Genomic DNA, 23603 nt, shown 5'->3' with positions numbered 1-23603 from the left:
ACTTATTTTCTATAAAAGTGATGTCTTTTCTGCATGCTTCTGGGAATCCCGCATTATGAAGACAAAAAGTACTCCTCTTTTATAGCGTCTCTGTTTATTCATTTGAACAGAGCTAGGATTTCATATTTTGTGAAAATGCACCCCCTGCTTTAAACAGGTAGCACCTGAACTTAAAACCTGAAATAAAACACCACTGGGAAACTAAATCCTACAACGAAATACCTTAAAGCAAAGTTAATTTCATAATAAAGTATGTCAGAATTAAAATAAGTGGATACTTAAAACTAAAAAAGCCAAAATAAGTAAGATAAAGTAAATTAGTGCTACAAACCCAAGGGGACAAACGCAAAGAAACATACTGCCACATAGTAACTAACAAAGATTATTGCTTCCGCTAATTATGTTTTTAACAGTTCTTCCCTTGAGGTAATCCTCCTATAGGTTTCAAGTTAAGTAAAAACTCCTTTCAGATAGCTCCACAACTATCAAACTAGCACATGCATAGCTAATAGGTTTGAAAATTGTACAACATGCATATCTGATGTGTGCACACCATACATACTTCAAACTCACTGACTTTGCCAATGCTTGTTTGGTTGGGAGGGGTCAAGTGCAGACAAAAATGGATGTTACAGAAAAAAGTGCTAATTTCATTTGTGGCATAAATTATCTGATAGTTATGTAAGCATTCGGTGCTAGAGGGCCAGAAATCGACTGATTTCAGTTGAGTTTGAAATCCAATCCCAAACAGCCAATAGAAAAGCAAGGCAAATAAAACATTCATGTGAACTGATTCAAGATGTGGCTGATAATGTCTTTAGCCGATGACTGAAAGTTCTGGAGCAAAAAAAACAAAGGCTTGAGAAGCCCAACTCAAGACTCCTTAAAGTAAGCACCTAAATCCTAAAAAGAACAGATATAATGTGATAGAGATACCTCTAAAAAAAATCCATCTTCAATTCAAGTTTTTTTTAAATGAAAGGAGCGAAAAAACTGTGTAGGAAGAACTACTATTTGAGAAAATTGATGCCAACAATAATATCAGTTCGTTGGATTTGATATAAAAAAATGTAAGAAGCATACTTTCAGGATTATATTTTTAATATTTTTTATTGTTGTAATCTTGTTAATATTTTTAGCATTTTAGTTTAGCTAGTTAAATTACTTACTGGTTTATACATCCTCTATTATTATTCTTAAGAAGAACGGATTTTATTATTTTTTTTTTTATTCGACAGCCTCATTAGGTGACAAAATACCACAGAAAGTCATTAGTTTCATATGCCTACTCAGCTGGGTTATCTGGGCTTTTTCATTGAACATTGAAATTATTTGCCTGCTAAATCTAACCAGTCAAGAACAAGCATGGTCAGCTCGAAGAAATAGATCAGAATACAAACTAAGCAAGCCAAATGAGATGATTGCAAAGTTGGGGATTAAAGTACATAGAGCATCAGTCATAAGGTAACATCCACTCCAGCAGTGCTGAAATTCATCCAACATGGGCTAAAGTCAAGTAATATGGATAATCCATAAGAAAAATTGTATTATTAGTTGTATGTCTGGAGAAGGTAAAGAACAAACTGGCTCAAATGTGCACGTTCATGGGGAAGCCTTGCAAATTTGAGGCTGGCGTGACCTTTCTGGCTCCCTTGTGACCTGGATGCTTGTCATTTGCAGGGAAACCAGATTGAATGTGTGTAACTTTAAGCCTGTACTCAACAAATAGAAAAACTCAGTAGGGGGAAAGAAAGCAAAAGTCTCCACCCCAATGGAAAAGTTTAGAAAACATATTTTTTCTTAGAAAACCCTCACCCACTAGGGTCGCCCCTTGATGGCATGCTTCATCATTGGGGTTCATCCCAATCCGCTGCGGATCGAGGCGTGCTACAACCAAACGTATAAGCTGGAGCACTTAGAAATAACGTCTATGATAAAGACTGTAATTGGTGAGGGAAGTGGGAAGTTAGAGCAAACAGGTTAAAAATACCTGACTAGTAGGGCCCTTACTTTATTCCTGCCTCTAGCCAGTATGGTTAAAATCAGGGGGTTCTGTTTGAAGCGGTAGTCTACAATGATGTTAACTCATCAAAGTGGTCACCATGTTTCGAGCCTATCCCCTATTGGGTCTTCGTCAGCACCTATAGGAAACCAGTTCCTCCGCTGCGGATCGAGGCGTGCTACAACCAAACGTATAAGCGAGAGCACTTAGAAATAACGTCTATGATAAATACTGTAATTGGTGAGGTGGAGTGGGAAGTTAGAGCTAACAGGTTAAAAATACCTGACTTGTAGGACCCTTACTTTGTTCCTGCCTCTAGCCAGTATGGTTAAAATCAAGGGGTTCTGTTTGAAAAGGTAGTCTACAATGATGTTAACTCTTCAAAGTGGTCAACATGTTTCGAGCCCATCCCCTAATCGCTCTTCCTCAGCACCTATAGGAAACAAGTTCCTATTGGTACCACTCCGTTCTGTCCTGTAATAGGAACACAATAAATAGCATGCCATCCGCAATTCACATAACATACATATGATTTATAGAACCTGTAACGTCATTCCATATCCTTAACAAGAAAAAACTGTGGAGAGTTTAAAACAACTTGTCAGCCCTAGGCTGATATATCTTGATTTCCAAGTGAACACCAAGCTGTGAAGGTGCTTTAGAAATATGTAAATTAAGTGATCACACTGTGTGTAAAAACCATGCTTGGTCCACCGCTTATGATTTCATACCATGGCAGAGAAAAACGCCTATACTCAAATTGTGGCGGAACAATACATGACAAAACAAACACTGATACAAAATTATATACATTTAAGGCGCCATACTAGTGCATCATGGTCTTGCCGGGGAGGAGGTGGCCTGTATTTGCACACTACAACAGGGAGAATTGAAACATCTTGTCTTTAGTATTAGATCAAAAATGGGGCAAAGTCCATTTCCAATGTGACGAAAGGGGACCTTCCCGTTTAGCAGTAAACCAAAAAGGTGTAAAGCACCCGAACCGCTGACTTACTTTTTCAAGGCTGTCCTCGGCCTTTGTGCCTAATTCGATCCCCGGAGACCGCATGTTTCCGGTGTGTGTCATAGGCTTGCTATTTCAATGAGATATGTAGCAGATGACTTCCGCATTCGTCTCGCAAGCTGAACACTAGACCGCTCAGGTTTTCCAAAATGGCCGACCATTGTGGAACTCTAACTGGCCATAAGAGTATTCTTGTTTATATTTACACATAACTGGACAGTAATCTGTTGTCTCATCAGGAGTATTTTTAGAAACATATTTAGTAAGATATTTCAAAATAACGAACACGGGATTGTCCACTGAAAATAGACTATTATATCCATTGTAGCAGAGTTGTTCTTTTATGTCCATTCAGGAATAAATATATATTGTAAGCAAAAGGGATTTTACATTCATACCTATTTCAGTGTGGATAACAAGCATTGGTATTGTTAAAGAATCTCACTAGTGGGTTGATGGTTACCTCCAGTGTATTCATTTACTTAAGATGGTTATATTTTATAGGTCCATCAATCCATAGCTATCCTCAGAATTGAGGGCCTTCCAAAAAGGTATGTGGCGGTGTGAGTATAAAATAAAATAAAACAACACACACATGCCCCCATCTCAGAGAAAAAGACCCCACGGGATATTGTCATTGAGGCCCTGGGTGTCAGTTTTGAGGTTGAAAATCTTTATCTCTGCTCCTTCTCGAAAAGCCTTCCTTCTGAATTTTCTGTTTTGAAGTGTGGTTAAATTAAAAAAAATGGGATGAGAAGATTACAACATGACTGGAAGAAATCCAGGTTATAACACCGACAGGGACTGTTCAGACTCAGGATCAGATAGCTCAGATTCTCATACCAAGAGGAGACGCTACCAAAGAAACAGGAGGAACTACAACAAAAGAACAGGACTCTCACTCAGGCAAGGCAGAGGATGGCCCACATTTAATGTCCCACCACCAAATGCATTTTAAAGACATGCAAGCATAACCCAGCCTCGATAATGCAATGTACTACTGAATTAAAAACAAAACACAAGATAAACAATAGTACATGCATTCATTTAGGATTTTTTAATTACTAGGGTTTTCTTTCACCCTTTATTTCTCTTTCTAGATTTTGTCACCAGCTGGACTTCTCAACCAGTGGCGCTCTCTGTGCCGCTCTCAGTAAAGTGGCAGCTGCCAAGGCCTACGCCTGCTTCAAACAGCGGACTGTCACCAAGGCTTACTTGGCATTGGTAAGTTCAACCACCATTTTATTCCTTGGGGTGACTTATTAAATGCTGGTCTGCCTGGCCAAACAAGATAATTCACCTCATGGTTGTTGCTAGTAATGAATGATCTGGGGGTGAACCTCAAAAAGTCACTAATCGGTCAAACCATACCTGCAAAAACTCAAAAAAGGATCCTCTACAAGGAAGTGGTGTAATGGTGAACAGCTTGAAAAATGGTCTAACTTATCTCTATTTATGCTTGAAGTATAGTGACTCAATATACATTCTTACATCACTCTGTACTTAAAGGACCCTTCAAATCTAAACGAGCATTGTCAAGGCCAATAGATTTCGCCTACATGAGTATCTATTGACTTTGTCAATGTCCGATGGGTGGACAGTAAGACACAGAGGGGATCTGGAAAGAAAGATGCATGGGAGCAAGAGGCAGAAGTTTCGGGACCAGGGGCGAGGGTGCCAGGAAGTGGGAGGCAAAAGGTAAGAGACGGAGGAGTAGAGTAGGAAGCAAGAGACAGGAGTACTCAGTAAGAGACGGATGTAGGGAGCAAGAGACAGAAGGGCAGGAAACAGGAGGGATAGTGGGTGCCAAGAGTCAGGTTGGTAGGGAGGAAAAGAGAGCGGGATATAGAGCAAGAGAGAGAAGTGTGAGGAGCAAAGGATCAAGGGGGAAGAGGCAGAGGAGCAGAGAGCAAGGTAGAGTGCAAGAGACAGATGGGTACAGAACAGAAGAGGGAGGGACACGAATCAAGAGACAGTGGGGTAGGTCGCAAGAGACTGGGGTAGACAGCAGGAGACAGAGGGATATGGGGATAAGAGGCCGTCTTTGGATAAGAAGAGTTAGAAATCAAGAGACTGGGTACAAAGAAAGAAATGAGGGTAGAGAGCGTGAGACAGATGGGTAAGAATGGCTAGACTGAGTGTTGTTGAGCCAGAGACAGTGTGTTAGGGAACAGCAGTGAGACACTGAGGGATGGGCTGATGTCTGGAACCTAAGAGTAGATAGAGAGGAAGAGGGAGGAAGATGGGCAGGCAGCAAGAGACAGGCATGTCTTTCTAGCAAGAACTGTTGGTTACGGAACATTAGATATGTAGGGAGAGAGAGCGTAAGGATGTGGATCAAGGGACAGGTCTGTGGCGCAGGAGACAAGAAGGAAGACGCAGAGCATTAGAGAGCAAGTTATTAGGGTGGAGAGGCGCACGTACAGTGCAATAGGTCCCCAAGGCACACTGGCTGTGGCTTCATCACTCAACTCAGCCAGTGGTGGAGGAGGGGAGGGGGAAGAGAGGGAAAAGAAAAACATAATGTTTATGAAAACATTCAAGTCGTGCTGGAGCCACCCCAGTCTACTGCGCCATGCACCAAAGATTTTGGCTCCATTACTGACGAGGTCATTTGGGAGATATTTTATCATTTGATTTTTATCATGAACAGGGCAATCTTCAAGCGGTGGCTCTGCTTGATTAATTTTAACAATGATTTTCTTCCTGGAACATCAGAGACTAATTAACAGGGCCTTAGGATGCCTCGCTCGCAGGGCAATGTTTCACAAGGAGAGTAACGGGGGGCTACTCCTGTTCCCAGAATCTGGAGCGACTCTCACCTAGTCCTCCTCCGTCACATCAATAAAAGCTGGGACACTCATGACGCTGTCACTTCAGGGGCTGCTTAAAAGCATGCCTCCACTGCAAAGAGCAAAGCGGAAAAGATGGCAGACCGGCTCTACGGTATTTACTTCCGGGTCATAGCTCCAGTGCCTTACTCTGCTGTGTCAGGCACAGCATATAATATGCTTTCAATGTAGACTAGAATTGACTTCGACATAAACAATGGACTCATTTTTTATAAATGCAGTCCCACAAAGTAGTCAATTTACAAAGGCTTTGAACCCCGTGCACTGCCATGTACAAAAACAGGAACGCGCTCAAGAGAACTATTATAGGTTGTGGTAAAATATCGTACTTACATTTAAGTCTACCTGGATGGTGTCGCAAATCTTCGGGCTTCATGGGAGTCTTCAGGAGTCCGCTTTATAACAAGGGAGTGTTGGAAACAAATGTGGGAAGTGAGGAGGTGATATGGAGCAGTGGCAAGATGGAACACATGCATTCATATGGAGTGTGGGCATGGAATGAAAACAAGCGCAGTTGAAATGTGTGCAGGCAAAACGTAAAATAAAGTTCCACAAAAGCGAATGAAAAGGACTATTTGGGCCATGGGACACTGATAAGAAAAACACACGAAGAACAACGGGAAATAGTTTTCCACTACCAATAGAAACAGGGGAAAGGTAAGTGGCAAGCTCACAAACAAATGAAAAGTAAGGGTGGAATGTAAGCCCCTTTTAAGATTTATATTAAATACAATACATTTCACAAGCACAGTGCAAGCGATGTGCAGGCGAAACCTAAAAAGCACCCTACATGCTTTACAGCAATTGGTACATTATTACACTTGACATGGCAGTGTCCCAAAGTGCACTTGTCCTGGACCTGTAGTGTTCATCAAGCAAGCTAAACCCACAGACAAGCAAGATATACATTTTAATTAATAAACTCAAATCAGGTTAGTGTTTATGTGCAAGATCTCCTGGCATGTTATAAGAGATCATTAATCTCCTTTAAGCTTACCTAAATTATTGTAATTCTCTGACATCAGAAGACACCTTTATTAAGAAAGTGACTACTCTCTTGTAATGGTTTATTGCTAGTTAGCTATGCTATCATGTATGTTATGCTTACAGTGGTCCAGACCAGACATCAACCGACCTCTAGAAATTGTGGTGCTGGTCCATGGACACATTCATTCTGCATCTGAAACTGAGCAACGAAAACCACCCCTACATGTTCCCAGAGCACTTGTACACAGTCTCCCTCTCATAATCTTTATCTGCCCACTGCCTCTGATCAATGGCATTAACAGTAGCTGTGTTGACTTGAACATCATTCAAACATCAGGCACCTTGTCCAATGTTTCCCATATCTATACACCCTATACCTGCCAAACAGCACTTCCGCCCATGCTCACCAGTGGGTACACAGGGAGACAGTAAAGTCTCAGTCTTTCACAACTATCCTGGTGGTATGAATTGTTTATTTACATAACACAATTGGAGCATCCAAAAATGACTTTAGGCTTCACAAGGGTGTTTCCTCTGTCATAGCTGTTAGTCCTCATATTGTATGAGGTCTGCGGCACAGTTCTCGGAGGATACACAGCAGGTGCGTATGTGATGTGAAGGTATATGGTGTTTGACAGAGGCTCATTATAAGTGATGGCATGTCAGTGGGGTCTGTGAGTGCTGGTGGATGGCCCGTAGGGACTGGTTGGAGCAGTTTAATTCAGGTCACCTTAAAGACCCACTAGGTTTTTAGGTTTAATGAGGGAGTGTGCTGGGATTGCTGGGTTTCTTTTAGCAATTTCCCTTGGAGACTTTAAAGATTGGTCAAGAAATGATTGGTTTCTGTTGATTTTGGTGCATGAAGCTATTTGGACTTTGCGTACCTGTCTGGTGCCCGGCCTGCCTCCCTTCTCAGGTTCATTGTTGTCCCCCTTGTATTCACTAGCGCATTCTCCCATCAGGAAACCTAGATGCCACGTTACTCTTCATGAGTCTATGGCTCATTCACCTTGTTCAATTCGCCATGGTAATTGGTGATTTCCAGATGGTTAAGCAGCAGTGCACCCCGACTGAAAGGGCAACAGAGGCGCATACACGAGCTGTTATTGCCCCTTTAGGCAGCCACCAACTAACAGTAGGTCTGTGGATGCTTGCTGTGGGCCTGAGGTCAATTGAGAGTGGAATATGGGATGTTAGTGAAGCAAGGTAAAGTTGGTTGGGCACATGGTCTGAGAGGAAATCTGTTGAGAGAGGTTGAGTAAATTCAGTGGGATCATGCTAGGCCTACCTGTGCATTATTGCTACGATGAAACCTACATCATATGCCCTTTCCTCATGGACACATCACTTTTTATACCACCCGATTTCAATGGCTGTTCCTCATCCGGTCTCATGTAATCAGTCTCCTATCAAACTAAACAACCACTTACGCTTCTGAAACCTGGACTATTTTATAGTACTGGCCTTAACATATATAAGGAGCTCTGCACCATAGATTCTATAGCTTCCCTGCTCTGTACAGTTTCTATGCCACAAGGAGAACCCAACTTTCATTAGGCTTCACTCAACATAAATGCACCACATGCAATCAAGGCTGCTCCTGTTTGGCAAATTGCAGCTACCATTAAGAGGCAAACATTTGCCAAATCCAATTTCCAACTCCTAATCGGTTCAGCATAGAAAGATCTTACTACACAGACTACAAATGCGCCTTAATCTGTTATCATTGGTCACCCAGTAGCACTCTGGATACACTGATACCTACTACAGAACAAATCCCCAATTACATGTAGAATTTGCCTTATCCAAACAGCACCCAGAAGACTCCTGAAACCATCACATGCACAATATGTTCCCAACCCACATGGATGGCAAAGCGGAGGTAATTCAACAGCACTTTTCTGCACCACGCCAACGTACATTTTTACAAACTCAAATATTGTTAGCCTACACTTCTCACACCCTCACACATGTAACATTCCATTATTCCTATACAGTTGGCTATTAAAACCTGTCCAGTTAAAATTCTGGACAGGCCGGGCAGTAGATAGCTGACTACCCAGCTAACCAATAAACCGCAACATTCTTCTGCACTCCTATCCCTACGCATAATACACTGCTAACATATTTATTTAGAACAAACCCATTTACTTCCACATTGCATGATATCAACATTAGTAAGGTTTAGGTTTAACTATACATAATCATACGAAATTAATTGATAGGCACCCCTGACAAAGGGTACCCAAATCAGTGGTAGATAATGTGGATAGCATAGAAGTTGCATGAGAAGAGTACCCATGTTATTGTAGCGTAGTAGTCGCAGTTCTAGTTGTAGTAGTCCCATTGTAAGTTTCTCTGTGCTTTAAATTTGATCGGTGTTCATGGAACTTTCCTCTTCCTGCAGGTACGTGGCAATGTGATCAAAGAGCAGCTGACCATCACACATCCAATTGGGAAGAACACAGTAGAGGGAATGACCCACATGATGTGTACAGAACAAACTGAAGGTGAGCGGTCCAGAGTGTAACAAACCTAGGAGTCCGGTCAAGCGACGAGGCAGAGTGAGTAACAGAAAGTAGATAATTTATTTAATAGAGGGTACCCCAGTGAGCTTAATAAGCACACTTGGCTTATATCAGTATTTAGTTTTAAGTGACTCTGCTTAAACTCAGATAGGTATGGCACAAGCAGGAAGGAGTTCACCAGGGAACTGTGCTAAGTGTAAACCATACCATGCAGCATTAAAGGTAAGAACAACATGCAATTCTCAAACCAATGTATTCAAGTAATAAAAATGTAATCAGCAAAAAGACACAATATTGGAAAATGGGAATGGGAGATGCCGTTTTTTAAAGACTGAGGCAAAAGCATTGAGAAAACAAAAAGCACCATTTAAACTGATCCTGCCGCAATTTCAGGTCAACCTAATGGCACGAGGAAAGTGTAAGCCACTTCTACTTGCCATGTGTCACTGCAATGGTTCACTCTGCCGCTGTCTCTGAGAAGGAACACTAATCTGTTGGCCTTCAGGAAAGATCTTAAATCGTGGCTTTTTGTTCAGTAGTTCTGTCATCCACTGCCTTCACCTTTTCTGCCTTCGGTTTGAAGCGCCGGGACACTCCTAGGAGTAGCTGAGCGCTATATAAATCCTATTTTAACATAACATAACAAATCTGCTGAACAGCCAAAGCACAATGATGTTTCCTCCTGGAGCCATACACTTTAGCGAAATATGTTGGTAGTGTAAAGGTCTGCTACAGCCCACATAGGACGTATAACTTTCAGACTATTCGTTAATTTCTAACGCCATATTGTCCCAAATCAATTGAATTTACTTGGTGTCAAAGTGCATGTTTAGGGATGGAACACAAACACGGTGAGCCTGAAAACACAGTGACCCTGAACATCAGTGTCACCGTGAACAGGGAATATTACACTGGAAATGGTGAATTGGTCCTTTGAATTTATTTAAGCTCATGAGACTGCCCATGTCTTAGAATACAGTCAGCTCATCCTTTGCCTCAGAATATTTAGAACCTTTTAGAACACTAGGATATGAATGCCAGACTCACTGGGCCTTCCTCTGTTCCCACAGTACTTGGTTATATTTTCATATATGTATGTCAGATTGGAAAGCAGAGATACCCCTCTATTCACAGATGAGCCATACCATTCACTGAAAATACCAGCTCTCCATGTCTTGTTACTCAGTGAGCTACTGCTAGACGGTGATATCTTCTGATCACTGCCCTCAAGGTTCAGATTGAAACCTTCCATTTGGAGACATTGCAAGGGTTGTACCTTAAAATAGATCACAACAAGCCAAAATGTGAATCTATAATGTTGCTTTGAGATTCTTACTGGCAGGATCCTAAGTGATAATGTATTGTGCAGTGAGGCCTATCAGATGTTCATTGACTCCAGAATGTGACAAAGTGTCACTCCTCTGGAGAATTCAGAGTCCTTGACAGCTGGCCCCTAGACACCAGCCTGTACCCTATACGCCAGCCTGCACCCTATACGCCAGCCTGCACCCTATACCCTGAGATGAAATTCCACATGTGATCATTGTGATCCGATGCCTATGTGCCATCAGTATTCAAATAGCGTGAGTTCATGATACTCCCTGTAGTTATCAGTATATGTATTTATTTGAGTTGTCTATTGCACTAGGTGTCACCTCTTGGTTTCTATAGAGGATTCATGAAATTCCATCTGAAATGAAAATCTGTGTTCCCATTCAGCGTTCGAATCGCCATTACCTAAGCCTTAGCCAAGTTGCTTTGTGAGATGTACCAATAGGATTGAGGGTAGGTGCCTACTAAGCTAGAGCTGCAGTGGCCGTCTATAGACCTGCCAGCTACATAGACCCATAAGATTCTGTGCTAATCTCCAGACGCCCTTCATTCGAGTGGATAGCTTTTCTCTACAGCAGTCGGCTCACAGAAAGGGACTGAACCAAGGTGCAAAACTACCCGGATAGACCCGTGGAGTAGGCCCCTTTGCCATCCAATGTTCAAGTAGACCTAGACTTTAGCAGAGCTCGCTTACTAGTGAGCTAGGTTTCTTCTCCTGTGAAATGAGAAAATTTCCTCTCTGTAAGGTTCTCCCATCAGTACTGCTGAGCATGAGACTTCTATTCAGTTCTCATCCATGTCCAATCACATGGGTGTCTATCGGGCTGGCCCAAGAATACAACATAACAAAATAAATTGGAACCAATGACAAGCTGCATATTGGAGTGTTTATTTTTACTGAACGTATAACACATTTAGTATTCATATCTGCAACTAGAGTGTCTCATTCTTGAAAAGGAGCAATATGCCATGGATTATGAAGAACATTGGTGGCGATGGTGTGGCCATGTATTAAAAAGAATACAATGATGTGTGTAATTTCATTGATTCTTAGAATATTGCAAGTCACCTCGGAGTTCTGTGGCGTTATGAAGGAAACTCAACCTTCAACCTCTTCCTTATAGGGTCACAGAACTGACTCAAGACTGGCAGTAGTCTTATAATCAATGATAGTGCGTACTTTGTGCCATATATTAGTCAGCTTTCTGATTTGATGTCACTGTCGCATGTGTTGCCTCACATCCACTTCAGAGTTCTTTGTTCATGAATATATGCTGCTGTTTTAGACTTTACAGACAGATTTTTGCTTCTTGTAGTACAAGGTGTCACCATTGTGTGATCTAGAGTATAGGGTGTTGGGTGCCTATTTTTCTTGAATGTCACAGTATCTTGCAGAAGTGGTGAATGTCTTGATTTGGACAGCACATTTTTCAAAAATGTACAAAGTTCTGGCAGTGCAGTGGCTATGGTCTTAAGGATTTGGAGAACCTGAAAGTATGAGTTCTTGTACTTTCTTTTGGGCTTCAAATGAGCATTATAAAGCTCCAAAATTATCTATCTCGTCTTTGGCATGACTCAAAGCTAAACAAAATCCTCAAAAAGGGACCCCCTCTAGAAGACGTGTGAGATCAGGGAGTAAGAGGGTAATGAATATCAAAACAACTCGAATAAGAGTGCTCCCTCTGACCTAAATTTCTTTACCAATGATTAAATCTAGTATGGGTATAAATACATATACATAATTACATAGTTACAAGATACAATATACAATATACACATATTAACTTGTAATTTTTATTTGTATTATTTTTATCCTTTATTAACCAATGCGTTGAATGACAATTTTTTGATAAAAGTGAGAGAATCTTTTCCTTTATTATATAAACATCATTCCAGTTTTTCATACAAAAATATGTATAAACATTTTAACCCCCAATTAAATAATCAGTCTTATATCAAACTCATTCATTCATCACAATCGTTCACAGTCATACAAGACACATGTACACATCCGGGATTATGGGAAACGCAGAGATGTAAAACGTTTCCAAGTACACAATAAGTAACCAAAACAATAAGGTCTGGACACACGAGGTCGACGCGCGTTTCGGTGGCTTGACACACAACGTGAACCCCCTTCATCAGAACCTTGCCCAAATAGAATAAAGTGTCACACAGGTAAATGAAAGGGGGTACACATTTCCTGTGGGAATGTTCCCACTTCTCAAGCAATGCACAGGTTTGAATAGAGAAGATCAGGGGACTTTTGGACGAGGGGCAAACGGTTGCTCTTGTCTTACTTGATCTAAGTGCGGCCTTCGACACCATCTCACACAACAGACTGCTTGCTAGGCTGAGTGATGATGGTGTCGGAGGGAAAGCGCTGGACTGGATCGCGTCTTACTTGAGCAACCGGACGTTTCAGATCTCGTCCTCGCAAGCTCAGTCAGACACCTTTTTCTCACCCCATGGCGTGCCTCAGGGCTCAATTTTGAGTCCGTTATTTTTTAACCTGTATCTCCGCCCTCTCGCCGATTTAGCAGAGCGAGTAGGTCTAGAACTCATGACATATGCGGATGATTCGCAGATTATTTTTTCTATTACCAACTCAAAGCCTTCATCCCCCTCTGCGCTGAAATTAGGTCTTCACGAAGTCTTCAGCTGGATGTCAACAAATCAGCTGAAGCTCAACGGGGAGAAGACGGAGATTCTTCTCCTAGGTAAAAAGAGAGATCTGTGGCAGGATACCCATTGGCCGCCATCCTTGGGTGCTTTTCCCAGCCCGGCTACCCAGGTCAGAAACTTAGGGGTATGCATCGATGATTCTTTATCGATGAAACAGCAGGTCAATAAAGTAGCTGGTACGTGCTTCACTATCCTCAAATGGCTGCGGAAGATCATCTGGATGCTGCCTGTGGATACCCAGAAGACCGTAGTCAATGCACTGATTACATCTAGGCTTGACTACGGTAACATCTTATATCTGGGTTCCAATTTAGCTGTGATTAGGCGGCTTCAACTGGTCCAGAACTCCGCAGCCAGGCTGCTATGTAAGATCCCTAGGACAGCTAGGATCTCGAAGCACCTAAAGGACCTGCACTGGCTTAGAGTTGAGAACCGGGTTCGGTTCAAAGCGTTGACCTACATGTTTAAGATCAAGGCAGGAACCGCACCAAAGTACCTGCAAAAACTGGTTAGGCCCTACGTTCCTGCACGCAACCTCCGCTCTTTAAATGGAGCAAACTTTGTGGTTCCTAGATTTAAACTGGCCCGTATGGGGGGAAAGTCCTTTTCCCATCTGGGACCAGTCCTTTGGAACTCCCTTCCCTTAGCCCTGCGTAAGGAGGAAAATCTCGCCAGCTTTAAGAAAGGCGTTAAAACTTGGCTCTTTGATAAATAATCGCGGTCTTTGACCGGGTTGCTTTCTGCGCTTTCTGTGTTTTCAGCCTCCCAATCTTGGCGCCGGGAAACCCTTTTTGGGTATCTGCGCGCATTATAAGTGCAAAAAATAAATAAATAAATAAATAGAACTTATGGCAGCAGTGCCTATTTCACAAGTGGCTGTCAGTCCACTTCACCTTTGATATACATCTTATCCATATAGGTGCAGGACCATGGCAGAGAAATATTAATATATTATGAATGCATATACATAAGGGATTGCCTCTGTATACTAAACAAGCTTAAAAGTAGGGAGCGTTCTCAATCGCAGTTTAGAAATATGTTCCCACGCTGTTGCAAATCAACTGAGCATGCCTTCAATGGATGTGCCTATATTTGCAAGAGTGTCCCTCTGAAAGCTCTGCGTCCATCAAGTTCTAAAAGTAAAGAAATATAGGTCAAAGGGGAGCACTTTTATGCTAGTCAAAGCTAAGCAAATCCTTCCATGGATCGACTATACAAGGATGTTAGAAAAGAAAGGGTGCAACTGTCTTGAGATTGGTCAGTGTTCAGAACCTGGATCCGCTGGGATGTCGCAAGAAGAACCTGACTGTCTGACGTGATTGTTGCTGAGTGTGATGCTGGTGTTTTGGCAAAACTGCCCTTTTCAATTACATGGACTGCTTTGCCACCATTTTGTCTTTACTGTTTAGTCAGTTTCATGCTTTTGTTGTACACAGGCTGTGAAAATGCCAAACCCTGTCAGACAGCGCTAACGGTCCTGGAGCGTGGGGTGTACAATGGAGATCCGGTCACTAAAGTCCTTCTTCAGCCTCACACAGGTATGTCTTCTCTGACCACCTTTCTTTATTGCACTGTACCCAAAAGTACCCTCTATCATGGTTGTTATGGTAATTGAACAGTTATTGATCAATTTACGTATATTTCGGAGCACTTCCTGAAATTAGGGACATTAAATTTAGCTGTAGTAAGATTCATCATGCCAAGCACATTACCTCCATTTCTCCATGAGAAAATAATGTTTACTGGAGAAACCTGTACCACAAGACCATAACCCATTATCAAACAAATAATGCAGCCAACCAACCATTCAACTCCTAAGAGGTAAAACCTTCGCCATCACTAGTCGAAGAATCCTGACACTTTCCATCCCTCAAGACTGTCGCTTAGGTCTAAAGAATCCATCTCTTCAAGGAACATACACTAAAGAATAAATAAATCTTAAGGAAGATGGATGTGAAAAAATTAAAACGTCTATCAATGCAAACGCAATTGTAAAATCATACGATGGACTGAGAATGCAAATATACTTAAAAGATGCCTTAAATAGGGAATGCAGTAATTGAATTCTTTGAAGAACCTTCTGGTTCGCCCATTGTATGAGCTTAGAGGCGATAGGAAAGCCATGCCTTCTAGAAATAATTGCAGGTTTTGCGAATACAGACGAGAATCCCTGTTACATCTGCGTTGCTGCTCCCCAAATTTTCATCATGTGGCACTGTGTTAAAATCACAGTTTTTAAAAAAAGGTATCCCAACCTGCAAAGAAGCCATGGACTACTGTCTGAGAACCAGTGTTCCAATGGATTTTGCCCAATTTGGCAAATACCTAAACATAATATTTAACTCCATTAAAACATGAAAATTCCAGATGCTCAACAGGCCTTAAGTCTTAAAACAAATGTTTATACGGGACATTGTTAACAATGAAAATATATGTTTTTAAAAATGTAATCTTCTAATACCTTCTTTCTCTTGACTTTTGGATCTTAGACTTTTTTTGTTTTCAGAACTATTTTGATGTAAATTAACTTATTTTTCGGTGTTTATGTAATTGTATTCATTTCAAGTAATTGAAACAATAAACATATTTTCTCTTATTCACTAAATCAATCAATCAATCAATCCCTTCTCTGTTGTGCTGTATCCTAATTAATTCACTTTGTTTGTTGTAAAGTGTACAGTAGACTAATACCCTTTGGTTAGGTCTGCACTGTAAAATCTACTTGGGGCCCGATTACAAGTCTAGCGGTCCGAGGACCGCCAGGCTCGTGGTGGTGCAGCAATGACAGTCTTGTGACCGCCACATTAGGAACCTAGTGGTCATGCCGCCCTGGGACTGCCGACTCCACCAGGGAACCGCCGTTCCCTGGCAGTGGTGCGGCGGTCCAGAGGTATCTACATGCTTGGGGGGACCGCTGTGGTCACACCAAGCATATAACGACTTTCATCACTGCCACTGACTTCATGGAGATCTTTCCTGCATGAAAACAGTGGCGCCGAGGAAAGAAAGGGGGCCCTGCATGGGGCCTTGTGCCACACGCCTCGTGGAGGCACAAGGGGGGGGGGGGGCAAAACATGTGCCCCCCCTGTGTGCATGCACAGAATTTCCAGCACAGCAAGGACTTTTCAGCCTCTAGGATTCTGCCTTATCTAGTTTTGCATTTAAAAAAATATATGTATATATATATATATATATATATATATATATATATATATATATATATATATACAATCAAACACTCCGTTTTTTTCGCATTCACGAACGACAGAGAAACGGACACTTGCGTTTCTTCCAGAAGCAGGTATTTATTTTATAAATTTTCTTGTGAACTGCCATGTGCTATATCCAGAAGCGTTCCGGCGAGCACAGTCGCCTTGCTCACTGGCTATATATATATGTGTGTATATCATTTTAGACTTTCTTTTAAATTACATGGTAAAGTCCAGAACTATGGGGCCTCAAGTGGAAAACTGGACCGTCCGCGAGCTGTGCGGCGGTCCCGCACTGCATATTAGGATGCGCCCACCACAGTGGCGGGCGCATCCTGCACAAAATGCATCATGCTAAAAATGCATATATGCATTTGCATACACAAAGCGCAGGCACCGCGCGGTGCCTGCCGCATTGTGAATGCAAATGCAGGGGGGTACCACAGGTACCACCCATGTGCACCCCCCTTCACCATGAGGGCCGAAGTAAAGACCGCATGCCTTTCCGTGGCGGCATTGCCGCCACGGAAAGCATCTGTTTAAGCCCATTGTAATATGACTGGCGGTGTCTGATAGACACTGCCACCATATTAAACCTTTCCCGCCCCGGTCGCAAGGCGACGGGGCTGAAAAGCGTTTTTCTGCGGAAAAGCTTATATGCTTATTTTTATTTCCATTTAGACGTGTTATCTACTCACTTAATACTCTGTGCCAAGGACTGTGTATGTTGTTTCAATAGTATTCGTATTAAAAAGACCTTACCACTTACCTAGGTTTTATTTTGACATTTAACAACATATTTAATTGAGGTTATACAATTCTATAAACTTGACGGTAAAGGTTAACAATAACTGCACAAACACTTGAGCACAAGAAGTCCCCTGAATGCTATAGATGTTTTATTAATATTATTATTATTATTATTGACTCATTTTTAATTTGGGGATCTTATTTTAGGAATACTGTTTTGATCCTACTAGAAAGGAACGCTTGTCATGTCAACACATGAAAACCATGAAAATCAATATAAACAAGCACTAGCAAAGCCTGTGTTTCAGGTTTGAATATTAAGTCCTTACTAAAACATTAAAAAGCACAGTTAAGTAACAAAAGCAAAACAAAAAATGTGTGATGATTCAGTGTACTTTTGAGATCTGAAGTAGTTCCTCCAGCATTGCACTCCATATGAGACGAAAGCATACACCAAACAGGCAATAGCATGAGGTTAGAGAGGCATGCTTCTTTGAGTGAACTACGGCCCACTCGAAGTTTCAAGTGATAGGAATACAAAGTGTGTTTGGACTATTCATAATGTCCTTGTCAAACGTCCAATTCATCCACTTTCTCCAGGATTGCTGAAGGTCCATGTGGTCACATCCCACCGAAGAATCTGTCTCCTGACAAAATGTGCTTGAGAAGTTAGAATAATTAGCAAATCATCGGTTTAATAGTATTTGTTATTTTGAGGTTTCCTTTTCTATTCATCCATATTCATTTTTTGTTAATTTTATCTGTATTTATTCAGTTTTATTGTAGGGTTTGTGAAAAAATGAAGTTGAAATTAGTATATTTACACATTTGCTTGACCAATAAAGTACATTCATACTTGAAAGCCTGACATGTTTCAATTATATGAACACTTATGGATGAATAATGAATGCACTTGTAAGAAAACATGCACATTTTAGCCTCAACCTTGTGCACATCTTGAGCTGTTTTTAACTCCGTTTCAAGTCAGTCTGCACAGCTATTGGGCTGGCAGTCATGACAGGCAGAATTTAAAATCACTCAAAAAAAGACCCTCATTTCCTTTCGGATCCTTTTTAAAAATAAGACAGTAAAATAATTTATGTACTGCCTATATTTATCTGTATACTTCAGTAACATGGAAAACAGAAAGCCTTAATCATAATCCTCCACAACCTTATATCGTTTGGAAGTGGAACAATTAAATATATATCTGTATCTGTTGGTTTGACACTCAGTAAGGCGTAAATACAACAGATGTATGCGGATATCTTGTATTGTTCGTTATAAATGTCAATAAAGATATATTCTCTCCTAAAAAAAAAAAAAGTATATCCCTGTATCGCCCCTGTATTATCCATGCAACACCGTCTCTGCAAGATTGTAGTAGCCATGTCCTCCTGCCCTGGGCAGTGGCCATTGGGTTGTGGTTCACAAACAATTCACACTATATGCGTCCAGTAACAAAGTAGGCGTTTACTTTATATAGAACTAAAACAGAAATTATGAAGCACATTAAAGCATGTTGGGACCTGAACACCGTACAGTTAGGTGAAATTAAAAGGTATAGGAGAAAGACTGGTGCCATGATTACGGTGCTAATGTGAGAAATCACAGGATACAGCTAAAATTATTACAATTTGTACTTGTCATGATATGGTGTTTGAAAAATGTTTTGGATAATTATGAAGAAAGAGAGACCTTTACCATTGGCAAGAATCCAATTTTGGGTTCCATGGTGGATTTTGTGTATGTTTCAAAATACCCCTGCTCAACCCAAAACAATTTTGTCCCATCGTAGAAGTTGAATAAATGTTGGTGCTGTAAAAATAAGCCATAAACTCGTTAGACATTTAGTTCGAGAAGCCAGCATAAGAGCTCTGGTGGGTGTGTGACAAGATATAGGGTGTGGGGATGTTGTATTTTAGTATAATGTTGGCCTCTCTACACTGTGCTAGCGCACACTGTTTCGATATGAAGAGCAGAAATGTTTCGGCCTTTATGGGGTACTTTCACACACCAGACAATGCAAGCCTGTGACCCATGGGGCATCCTTTGAGGCGAGAATTCTTGGGAGTCAATCTTGAATTGGAAGTTCAAGTTTTTCCCTCTGGCGAACTATATGTAGAGTGGCTTTATTGGTCCATACGTGAATGCCTTCTAATATGTACTGTGTCCTTCACTGGTCTTCTTACAGGGCGAACACACCAGCTCCGGGTTCACTGTAGTGCCATTGGTCACCCCATTGTGGGAGACTTCACATACAGCTTGAAGAAAGACAGTGGTCCCTACAGGATGATGCTCCATTCCTACTACCTTCGAATACCTGTTGAGGGAGAGCTGGTTGAAGTTACAGCCCCCGACCCTTTCACTTCGACAATCGACAGCAACTGGGTACCTGTCAGCATCGTACACTCACTTGAGGAGACCATCCAAGGAATAAAAGATCGGGCAGTGCAGGAGGCACAAGAGCGCCAAAGGACACTCCTGGAGAGCCGGACAAATAGGGCAAAAAGTGCACCAAAGACCACAGAGACAGAAGAGCAAAGGGCAGTGTGTGAGCAGTGGCTAGCAGAATGGGCAGTAGACTAGTAAATATTTTACTGTCATAAATAGCTCCTCATTGATGAACTCTACTGGATCTCCAGTTTTTCTTGATGTTCAAGAAACTCTAAAAGTTTAAAGTAAGCTCTTATGCAGGCAAGTTGCACTAGAGCATTTCACCTCTTGATATGGTGAAGCATTCTCTAGACCACACAGAAAAAGCTATTTAGCGCGTGCCTGTTGCCCTGTTGTTTTATCAAAACAGGAATCCCTCTTAAGCTACATATCAAGGTATGTTTTATTTTTTAGCGTCAGTAAGTTTTGAAACTGATTGTTTGCAGTTTAGATAAGAAAGAGTTCCTAATATGTTTTTAATGTTTATCGTTATGATAAATTGTGGTAACTCAGTCAAGTCCACCTAAAACCCTCTGTTCAATTAAACCCATTAAGATGAAACTACAAAACAAACTAATTTGCAGGCTGCTTCTGTATAATATGCTCATTGTATATGTATATTACTATTTAAAATGCTCATGTGAAATATTAAGCTACTGGTCAAAATGGACCTTAGAAATGTATGTGTCATCACAATTAAGTTTTTTAAAGACGTCTTTTAAAAAAGTAAAGAAATTAGAATTGTTGAAACTTTTCTTTTGTATTGTTTTGTATTTTATCTACAAGTACTAATATGAGCTTTATATATTGAAAAAGTTCACAATGTTGGAATGGCTGTGAGAAAAGGAACTTCTTGTATGTGTTTTCGGTTAAGTGCAGTATTCTAAATCCCTGATACTTTCTTTTAAAAGTGTCCGAAGAGTGCCAAAACACATATTTCAGTTTGAGCAATTACTGCAGCACATTGCCTCAGAAAAAACTAGTCCCAGCCCTAGATTTGCACCATGCAATTAAACTCTAGTTGTTACTTTGCCCAAAGCACAGCTCTCCCTTGCTGCTGCACCGCTCAGCTTTCTCCCCATTTTCCTGAGTCGTCCTTCTTTTCCCTTTTGTTTTGCTACTTTCTCCCCCCAGTTGTCTGAGTGCTTTCTCCTGCTTTTGCCTAGTTTTTTTTACTGCTTTCTCCTTCTTCTCCCTCGTTTCTCTTAGTGCTTTCTCCTGATTTTGCCTAATTTTTTGCTGTTTTCTCCTTCATTTATCCTGTTTTTGTAAGTGATTTCTCATTTTTCCCCTCGTTTTTTGCTGCCTTGTCCTTCCTCCCCACCCCATTTTTCTGAGTGCTTTTTCCTGCATTTTCCGTATTTTTCACTGCTTCTCTGAGTTTTTTCCTCATTTACTGCTCCCACCTGTGGCCCGTTTTCCCGCCTCCCGTCTAGCCCCGCCCACCGCCTCCCAGTGCCCATCCCTCCTCCCAGGACCTACTTAATGGAGGCCACAGACCCAGCTCTCCCGTTCTGCTGTACCACTCTTCTTCCTCCCCGTTTTTCTGAGTGCTTTCTCCTGCTTTTTCCTCATTTATTACTGCCTTCTCCTTCCTTTCTCCAGTTTTCTGAGTGCTTTCTCCTGCTTTTGCCTTGTTTTTTCTACTTTATCCTTCCTTTCCCCTGTTTTTCTGAGTGTTTTATCCTGCTTTTGACTTTTTTTTAACTGCGTTCTGCTTCCTCTCCTCCGTTTGTTTTATGTAGTAAATGGACCCAAGAAGCCAAGTAGAAGTCTGTAGCTTTATTGGGACAGACAGCTTGAACAACCACCTTCAGCAGGAGCCCAGTAGAGAATGGCTCATCAGTGCATAGAATGTTACAGTGGAAATGTAAGATAACAATTCTAACAGAGAATGCAGAACATGAATTACATGGATTACTACAATTTCTCCTATCTAGACCTCTCCCTACTTCCGTGTGTTTCTGCCTTAATCTCTTAATGTTTCTACACTGTCCATTTTTGTCTTTCTACACTGCACACTCTACACTCCCCTTCTTTTTTCTCTAAATTCTGCCCTCTTCATTCCATTTTTTGGTTGAGTGTATTCTTTGGTCTTGCTCTCATGTGCTAGTATTTCTTCCTTTTTGAGTTTGCCAGAAAGCCTTCATGTTTATTAAATCCATATACATGCCTATTGCCTAATGGCCTTGTCCAGTAGCTTCATCAGAGCACGACTGGTTTTCTCAAGAAGATGCAACAAAAAAATAAACTGGGCTCCCCAAAAACCGAGCTAACCAATGCAACAACCTTTATACTTTCCTTTCATTGTCTACAAATAATGCCTTTTATTAGATTAAAATAATAAACCATTGTTTCCCGAACTATGCCTCACTACAAAACAGTACTCTGGGCTTAGAAGCCCTAACATTAATCAATCCAGTGTCTCACTAGTTACTTTTGATATTTGTTTTTGAAGATATCATCCGTTTGAAAAACATTATGGTATTCATTCCCTACTATATCACGGGAGAAGAGTCTCTGATTTACAACATAAAAACAAATCTTAAGACAGTGTTATTCTTTTAGCATACAACCAGCTAATAAAGGTGGGGATTTCATTGTCAGACTTGCTAACTAAAAAACAAATTTCTCATGTGAGGATTTGGCGGGGCCTTGGGGGCGGGGGTGGGGGAGGACGTCAGGACTTCTTGCAGAGAAGTACCTAAGAAACACTATTGCCTCTTTCCACTACACAAAATCCCCTCCCTCATCCAAAACAAAAAGCTTGCATAGGCTAATGCCAATGTTATGAGATTTTCCACACCCCTTAATGGGCATTGTCTGTTCAAAGCCTTGGAAAATGAGCTGAAAATCCACCATCTATATTTAAAGTATATATACATTGTGTACGGAAATGCCACTTTCCCACAATTGCTGAGTTGGAAATATTCCATTTAGCTGCTGCACTGCTTAACAGGAGGTCGCATATGAAGAATTTCTAATTGGCACGTAACCAAAAACTTCTGAACTTTTTAGATCACCTGGTAGTTTCATACAGCATTTGTGTCACTCATACAGCATTTGTGTCACTCATACAGCATTTGTGTCACTTCAAGAAAGGTATACTAACAAGTACAATTTGATATGCACTTTTCTCCTTCTAGTATTAGACACCAAACCTGATGGAGATAGTTGCGGATTTTCAGAAAAACTGTTATTCATCCATTGTTTATCTTGGAGAGATGTGGATTTTGACCAAAGTTTGGGTAACACCTAACCTCAGTCTCAGCCAGTTTTCATGGTGTTTGATTACTAGCATTTGTGTCACTACTTCTAAAAATGTAAATTGTTGAGATGAAGATGTGAATTTTGACCAAAACCTGCCCTCAGTCTGTTAGTTTTCATAGTGTTTGATTACTAGCATTTGTGTTGCTACTACTAAAAATGTGAATTTATTAAGATGAAGATGTGAATTTTGACCAAAACCTGGGTACCACCTGCCCTCAGTATGTCAGTTTTCATAGTGTTTGATTGTTAGCATTTGTGTTACTACTTCTAAAAATTGAAAATCACCCCTGAGTGAATTATCAATCTGTCCACCTATAACTTTATTAAGGACTTTACTTATAATGTTAAAGCCATTGTATACCCACACAAAGAAACTGTAACTTCAAGCATGATTTGTATGTTTGTATATTTATAGGTCACAAATACAACCATAAAGCACTGGTGCGCTGTGCGTACTGCAGTTGAAGGTGAAGCAGTACAGCATGCATATTTAAGATTGTATTGTCATTCTTCATGTTTTGTTCCAAA

The 23603-nt window shown here is 41.0% G+C and overlaps 1 protein-coding gene across 3 annotated transcripts in view; it reads left to right on the top strand.

Moving 5' to 3' along the window:
• Positions 1-20559, top strand: part of RPUSD1 (RNA pseudouridine synthase domain containing 1) — a 59849-nt gene extending 39290 nt beyond the window's left edge. For 2 of the 3 annotated variants that reach the window (XM_086940532.1, XM_086940530.1), the window contains exons 3-6: positions 4127-4250; positions 9273-9375; positions 14847-14948; positions 19564-20546. In XM_086940532.1, the coding sequence (XP_086796658.1) occupies positions 4127-4250; positions 9273-9375; positions 14847-14948; positions 19564-19958 (724 nt within the window). In that variant the 3' untranslated portion in view covers positions 19959-20546. Of the gene's footprint in view, positions 1-4126; positions 4251-9272; positions 9376-14846; positions 14949-19563 lie in introns of all 3 variants that reach the window. The other variant, XM_086940531.1, reaches the window with a different exon arrangement.
• The last annotated feature ends 3044 nt before the right edge of the window (positions 20560-23603 follow it).

This window comes from Lissotriton vulgaris, chromosome 10 (assembly GCF_964263255.1).
Source record: "Lissotriton vulgaris chromosome 10, aLisVul1.2, whole genome shotgun sequence".
Taxonomy (NCBI): domain Eukaryota; kingdom Metazoa; phylum Chordata; class Amphibia; order Caudata; family Salamandridae; genus Lissotriton; species Lissotriton vulgaris.
This window is presented reverse-complemented; position numbering and strand designations above follow the sequence as displayed.